This window comes from Patiria miniata, unplaced genomic scaffold (assembly GCF_015706575.1).
Source record: "Patiria miniata isolate m_02_andy unplaced genomic scaffold, ASM1570657v1 HiC_scaffold_3, whole genome shotgun sequence".
NCBI classification, from domain to species: Eukaryota; Metazoa; Echinodermata; class Asteroidea; order Valvatida; family Asterinidae; genus Patiria; species Patiria miniata.
This window is the reverse complement of record NW_024037069.1, coordinates 35,475,130-35,483,003: the sequence shown is the minus strand read 5'-3', so window position 1 is coordinate 35,483,003 and position 7,874 is coordinate 35,475,130. Positions and strand designations below refer to the sequence as shown.

General features: G+C 42.7%; 1 protein-coding gene across 2 annotated transcripts; it reads left to right on the top strand.

Annotated features, from left to right (window-relative positions):
• The first annotated feature begins 1,005 nt into the window (after positions 1-1,005).
• Positions 1,006-7,171, top strand: LOC119738518 (gamma-butyrobetaine dioxygenase-like). Of its 2 annotated transcripts, XM_038213419.1 has the most exons (6): positions 1,006-2,005; positions 2,759-2,864; positions 3,442-3,641; positions 5,018-5,184; positions 5,400-5,602; positions 6,146-7,171. In XM_038213419.1, exons 1-5 carry the CDS (start codon positions 1,200-1,202, stop codon positions 5,558-5,560), a joined length of 1,440 nt encoding a protein of 479 aa, XP_038069347.1. In that variant the 5' UTR covers positions 1,006-1,199; the 3' UTR covers positions 5,561-5,602; positions 6,146-7,171. The 2 variants fall into 2 exon arrangements, with proteins under 2 accessions (XP_038069347.1, XP_038069346.1); XM_038213418.1 differs by having other exon boundaries at positions 1,007-2,005; positions 5,400-7,171.
• Positions 7,172-7,874: the final 703 nt, after the last annotated feature.

The window sequence follows — 7,874 nt, the reverse complement described above, 5'->3', positions numbered from 1 at the left end:
AGGTTCCCTTCGCTAAAACTGACTATTTAATGAATTCACATTTTGTTCGCACTGCCAATGATTGGAATGCCACTCCAGGTGATATCACTCAAAGCGCCTCCTTAGGCCCCCCCCCCCCCCCCCAAAAAAGTCTCCGGTTTCTGGTATGCGCGCGCGTCGCCGTAGCCATGCGCGTCGGCAAAATGAAAAAAGTTTTTTTTTTCAATGAAAGATGATGTCTCAAAACCGCCCAACTCACTGGTTTGACTGGAATCCTGCTGCTGCACAATTTTAACTTGTTTTTAGATTGGGTTATGGTCGAGAATAAGCTTTATGTGGCCTCTCTGGACTCCCATATATTTGCACTAAGTTTAGTCGGGCACCATTTGCAGTCATCAGCACACATTTGAAGCAAAAAAAAAAAAAGCCGCGTCGCCGCACCACTTTTTGGGCAAGCTCCATACCAGAAACCGGAGACTTTTTTTTTTTGGCCTTAAGTATTTTTAAGTCTTCACTGATGGATTACCTTTTAACTAAGCCCCAGGTTTCAAAACTGTTTTATCGTTTATTTAAAAAAAAATTGTGTACCCGTTCTCGTTGTTCACTATTTTATAGGTTATAATTTAACTAATTATATTTCCTAGCTTTTGATTTACAAATTTTTATTACATTTGCTGTTTAATTTTTAAGTTTGATTTTTTTTTTTTTGTATTCTGGTCTTTATTCTTTGGAAGTATGTTTTAATTCATTTTAACTATATTCTACGTCAATATGTTTTATTGCACCACCCGATTTTAGTTAGTATATATTTAAATATTCCTGTTTCAATATTTTAACGCGTTTGTGGATTTTACATGGGTTATATAACCTTTTCCACACCCCGCGGATTTTATATGGGTTATAGAACCTTTTCCACAACCCGCGACAGAAATGTCGAAGTAAATAAATATAATTATAAATAGAAGACTTGAGTCTAGCTTTGCATCAGTGCTGCAGTGACACTGTTTGGAAGCAGGCACGGATTATCACCCAAGGCCGGCCCGGGTCATTGCATACAAATAGGCTAACTGGTGCTGGCAAGCCTTGTAAAAGTTGTAGGGTCACGTATAAAGCTATTGGTTGTAAATGTGGCAACGGTCAAGTAGGCCTATATCGTGCGATTTATTGAATTATCACGTGATCAACGACGGTCACGCGAGCACCTTTGTAATACATGCAAGATGGCCGCTAGATTTATCGGCTCTGTTGTGGCTCCAGTGCTCTGGCCAGGTTTGTCTCGTCGATGTTCCCAACATGCGACTGGTCTGGCCAGGTCTCCAGGTAGTCTACGCCCATTGGGAAGTAACGCTCAGCCATTGTGGCGCATGGGTCAGTACACACCAGCAGCTTTAGGGGAGCAGCTTTCAAGGTCATACTGTAGCACACAGTCACCCGATGTGTACACTGCCCCGCCGCAACCATTGGCTAGGGAGGCACCATCCGTCGGCCATGGCTTCAACACTCTAGCCAATGTAAAGGTCGACTTGGAGAGAAAAGAACTCAATGTTTCCTGGGAAGGTAGCGGTGCCAAAAGTCAAGCTTATCCATTCGTCTGGCTGCGGGATAACTGTCACTGTCCACAATGCTTCCACCCTACGGCACTTGGACGTCTACCATCAAGCACACATCATCTCAACGTCGACGTTATTGCGGACGTGGTCGAAATCTCCGCCGATGGGAGGAGTTTAATCGTCCAATGGGACGACGGCCACGAAAGTGAATTCCTATTTCATTGGCTGGGATACCATCGCTTTGACCAATCACTGGATGACCAGTTGCTATATCCAAAGCAGAGTCTCTGGGGATCTGACGTCAACATCAAAAGCTTTGATTTTGATGAGTTGTTAGCGGAAGACCACTCCCTCTACAGCTGGCTGGCTGAGCTTGTTACTCGAGGTGTCGCTCTCGTAAAAAACGCCCCAGCGGAAGTCGGTCAGGTGTATAAGCTGGCAGAACGGGTGGCCTACCTTCGAGCAACAACATACGGGTTTGTTTCAACTAAGCCAATCTATTATATGCGCTCATGGCAGAATTACCATATTGGAATGAACAAGGCTAAACTTGCAAAATAAAGATGCATTGGACTCTTTACTCGATAAGTTAACACATTAACGTCCATTCATGAAGCCTATAAAAGCTGACCACATACGTATGTTACTAGTTGATACATTATACATGCACACACTCACACACATTTGTTTATGGTGTAAATCGAGGATTTTCTTTTGTTCCTCCGGCTTCCCTTTTCCGTTTGCAACAGCTCTCATTGGTTTTGTACACGTTTTCTAATCGAGGTCGACGTACCTCGATTTGGTTCCTGTCCTCAATTCATCGATGATGTTGCACGTGTGTATCCTCAATTTGCACCATAAACAAACGCATGTTTTACATGACTCACGAGGACTTCCTTTTGTCCCTGTAATATAACACACTCCCATAGACTGAGCACATAAACGCACGATCGAGGACCGTTTTCAACAAAAGAGGAACAATCAAAGTCAATTACAAGGACTCTGTTGTCCTCGCTTTGTCTGTCGGTCCTCGGAGTGCATTACAGTGAACACCCGAATGGAAAATAACACTGCCATACCAGACGAAGGACGAAATCTCTTCTGTCAAGAGTGCATGGCTTTTGAAACTTGACATGGTTATAAGAGGAACAATACTACGTGGTGTTTCACAACATTGCACATATTGCTTTAATGATTTGGTCTGTGGTGTTTTTTTTTTTATTCTGCAGGGCAACTTTTCATGTAATGAGTAAACCCGATCCAAGCAGCGTTGGATACACGACTGGTCCCTTCGCAATGCACACTGACTATGCACCATTATCACGAACGCCAGGGGTAAGGATCGTTTGGTCATCTACACCATTTTACACAATTCTCAGATATGCCATTTTAGCAAATGATAGAATGTGTTTCTGCTGGTCCCAGCTTTGTGTTCTCTTTGTTCCCCGATTTCCCCTTAGCAGGCCTGTTGCTGGGGGGTCCCGGAGGGGCCGCTCCCCCTGACAATCAATCCCCCACCCCCACCCCATAGGTAAGGGAGCTGAATAATCATAAATGACCTGGATTCACGTCTGTTTGTGTATGGCCAGTTCCATTATAGACACACATGCCCTCTTGCTTTTGCAGTGGCTGCAAGAAGTACAACCGAAATTGTCTGTATGGACATTATTCAGGAGGAAACCATTTTGGCTGTGTTCCCTGAATGGTTTATATATATATCTAATATATATTGTGAACTGCTGAATGGTGCCAGACTATTTATGCAATCTAGCCTCACTTTCCTTTTTTTTTTTTTAAATGTGGCTTAAAACATTAGGGTATGTTTAATCGCAAGTTCCCAAAATGAAGATTTTACCCCGCTTTCAATTGAATATGGCCGACTGGTGAATAAAGCCCATACCATGTTTTATAGGTACTCCTGCTTCATTGCATACTGCCAGCGGGGGAGGGCGGTGAGAGTCTCTTAGTTGATGGCTTCAAGGTCGCCCAGGACTTGAAGAAAATTGACCCGGAAGCATTTCGGCTCCTGACGACCTACGAGTTTGATTATTCGGAGAAGGGAACCGACTGCTTTGGCAGCTTCTATATGCACAGTCGGCACCCGGTTATCAAGTAAGTGAGAATTTTGTGAAGTCTACTTTTCTGACACTTCCAAAAGTAAAGATCATAGGAAACTTTTTCAATGGTAATTTCCCGTCAACTAGTGGCTACCAGTTCGACCCCAAAAGACATGGTTTTATAACCCGAACGTTTCGAACAGTATTAAAAAACTTATGCTCTTTGTCATCAGTAGCTGTGGTGTATCCAGAGGGGTTGGAGGGGTGGGCAACGTGCCCCACTGATGTCATGTTATCAATTTCTTAAGGTAACACAAGCGCCAGCATCTACCTTTCCTCATGGGCGTAACATCCGTTTTTTGAAGGCAAAATCGTCGTCATGTCGGCAAAATGGTGTGCCTTTAGGCAAATATTCTGCCACGAAAAGCACCACATTTTGTGAAGCAGTGTTTCATCCACGTTGAACAGCGTCCCCATTTTGGTCAGACGGTGTAGATCCGCCATCTTTTTTTAAAGCTCTGGCAGAAGCATCTCTTAGTGGTCGGTCGGTCGGTCGGTCGGTCGGTCTGCCTGTCCCCGGACAATTGACCAAAATAGCCCCCCTAAGTTTAGCCTTGACCAAGGCGTTGGGCTTATCGATTCGCCGATAAAAAAAATCGCCGATAAGAAAATCCCTAATCAACTTGGCAAGGCATAATTGCGTGCACATATCGATGCCCGTACGCTGTTACACCATGCGTACAGTCCGTACTCACGTGTTTGTGCTTGCTGGTTGTGTTAGTACCAAACCGTTCGTACGGACAAGGGTCGGTGGTACGGTACACGCACGGACAAGGGTCGGTGGTACACGCACGTAGCCGCGTTGATTGTGGGTGCAGGGCCCGATTATCTCCCTTCGACAAAAAGCCGAGAGACCGCATTGAACAAGGCTACCCTAAGTTTCCCATAAAATATAATTACCAAATTTAATTTTAAAAAGTCAAACAAAATAAGTTAAATACTTAAAAGAAATTGTAACAATTCGGAAAGATGTATATCAAAAGTTTGTAAATGGAGGCAAAATAATGTGAAGCAATGTTATAGTCATCCGATATTTATCACAAATCGCTATAAATTTAGGTGTAAATCTAAAGCATGGTGTTCCATATGTGCCATCAGCGTCGACTTTTTGGGCCTCGCATTTTTAAACTCTGGCAGGGATCATTTTGATAGATTTCATGCAAGACTTTCATGCAAGACGACCAGAGTTCATTGCGCACTCGTACTTGTTTTATTTTGCAGCCGTAAGTCCCGATCACCGTTTTGCAGATTACTGTCCCATTTTGCTGCCCCTCCCCTGGATCCACAATCTGGATAAGCTACTGTTCAGGAGAATCTCAAGTGGTAACATGAGCCATACGAAAACGAAGGTTTTTCCTCCATTTATTACAGATTAAATGAACTTGGTGACGTTGAGCAAATTGTCATCAGCAACCAAAGCCGGGACCCTATGCTGAGAGTTCCCGTAGATCAGATCCAGCCGATTTACCACGCCTTTAACAAATACTTCAACATGCTTCAGCTGCCGGAAAATCTGCTACAGTACAAACTGCAGAAAGGTACAATGATATCCCTGGCTTTCAATTATTTGGAAGACTCATTCTGGGGATTGGTTGGCTTGGGCAGTATACTCGGGCCTTTGATAAGATATAAATTGTGGGAAACGAAATCGAGACAGCGTCATTATGCTGCTTCTGTCGCTAGATTTGGCTTCAGATCGGTTCAATGTTTACAGGTCCCATGACGAGTGTTTCTTGTTCATCCTTGTGTGCAGGAGACATACTCACAAACGACAACCGTAGAGTCTTGCATGGCCGGAATTCCTTCCAGACGAACGCCCGGCATCTTGAGGGAGGCTACGTGGAGTGGGATGAAGTCAACTCGCGTCTGCGTGCATTGACATTGCAGTTACAGAAGAATACTACCGACGAGTAAAACCACAACCTAAAAATAAGCCAATTTTGTTGTAGCTGTGTAATTACGCCATTTAAAGGGTATGGGCCTAATCAAATGTGAATCTGTAACACTAATAACAATAATGATATATGCATAAAGCGATATATATCCATACAAATTGCTCATGAGCGCAGTACAATAAAATGTTAGAAACTATCCAGGATTACAATCATTTAAAGCTACACATGAACAAATATATAATAAACAAGAAAAACCGAAAATTAAATAAAATAGAGAAAGACCGACCACCACAACTACAAAACACGCCCAGCCGAACAATACTTATACAACCAACCAGAACGGACGACCAGCAAACAAGTACCTTACAACGTAGGCCACAAACAAAGCAACATAACGACTGACTAACCAGCCGGCCCACTCGTTCAAAGGAGTAAGTAAAAGAGTCAGTAAAGTAAATTTAAAATTACAAAAATTCAATTAAAAGCTACATGTATGGATAGGGCCTACAAGAAACCAAGAGCGATAGAAATGTACAAAGCACGATAAAAATGTACACCATAACAATGTAAAACACATTAAAAACTGATTGTATTCCTCATTAAAATGATAAGTTTTAAGACGTGATTTATAAACAGTCAGGGGTCCCTCGGTAATTTGTTCCATAGATGCGGCGCCACCTTGCAGAAAGCTCTTTCTTCAGATGATTTCAGTTTGACTGCCGGAACCCTGAGAAGAGTTGTGTCGGATGATAACCCAAATGACGGGCATTAGCAGATCAATTAGGGGCAATGTTCTGGCAGCGGGCCTTGTATGTGATATTAATGATTAGCTTGTACTGAATCCTGCGAGTAACATGCAACCAGTAGAAAGATCGTATAAACCTGGTAAGAGAAAACAATTAGGGTGGTCCAAAATGTAGGCCGAGTTATAAGTTTGGTGTAAAGATAACAAAATTGTACCTGAAATATCAATTCAAAAAGATAATGCCGTCGGTACACTAAACAATTACTTGCAGTAAAAAATTACAAGGTCCAATTGATATGAGATATGGTCAAAGGTAAACGAAAAATCAGTTTAGAATTTTTTTTTTTATAGAGGATCGGGTTGTGGGATGTGAAACATCTTCACAATTTTGCTCATATGCGATGTAAGATTATTCTTTAAAAGTGATGTTTGTTCGGAGATATTGGCAGATTTGTTTTTCTTATCTGAATTTTAATTGACTTTTTCCTGTTACCACCTCGGCGGAAATGGACGGGGAGTGGTGGTGGCGGGGAGGGGGGGGGGGACCACAATGAGGCATTTCGCTTCCAACCTGCTCCCCAACTCTGAAACACATTTCGAACATCTAGACGAGTGGACAAAGGAAAATCAAAAAGTCCACAATTAAGCCTGCCTTCAAAACTGATTGAAATGAGTGTGACCAATAAACCGAAATGCCACATGCACTCGTAGCTTAATATGTTTTCTGTTTTGCCGTTCGCGATAACGAGGATTAATTCCATTATAGTGTACACATTTAACCCCTGTTTATTATAGTACTGATCCGCAGTCTATACGGGGCCATTATTTCACAGTCAATTTTATTCCAAGAATAAAACTGAGGATGAATATACAGTATAAACTGAACATTTGCCACTCGTTTGTACTTTTGTCGTCTTGTTGGTTGTGATATCAATTGAGACACGAGCCCTATGTACCGCTCTGCAGAGCTAGCGGTACGCAATTCTAGTGTTTTGGGGATACTCTGACAGACGGTTTTGCTGGGAGGTGAGTGCCCGATATCGATGTTTATGGAGCCCGCATTCAAAGTTTCCTTTTGGACCGTCTACTGTCAGATCATGCCCTAATGTTTATAAACGGCGATTTGTTAGTAGTCCTAGGTTTACTCGAACTATCTCAGTCAAAAGGCCTGCAATTAGCCCAAAGTCATTTAGTAAATGATTTTTTAAATTTTTTTTTTTTACTTATTTTCAAATTGTACGAAGCTCGAGAAGATCAGGGGATAATACGGGCGATTCCCAATAGTGCGCCTCCAAGAGTTTGCAACGCGTTGGCCAATCACAATGCGCAAAATCTGTCGACCCAACGCCCGTTTGGAAAAGGTCGACTGATTTCGCGCATTGTTATTGGCCAACGCGCTGCAAACTCTTGGAGGCGCACTATTGGGAATCGCCCGTATTGGCGAACGTTTGTTGCTCGTTTTGCAGTTATTTGCTTCTCTCTCTGTGAAAAGAGGGTGGCACTCGGACCGAGTTGGTCACGGACCGAAGTTGACCTGAAACCATGCTCTCAGTCTACAACTAAAATGACTATTTTTTTCTCCTGATAA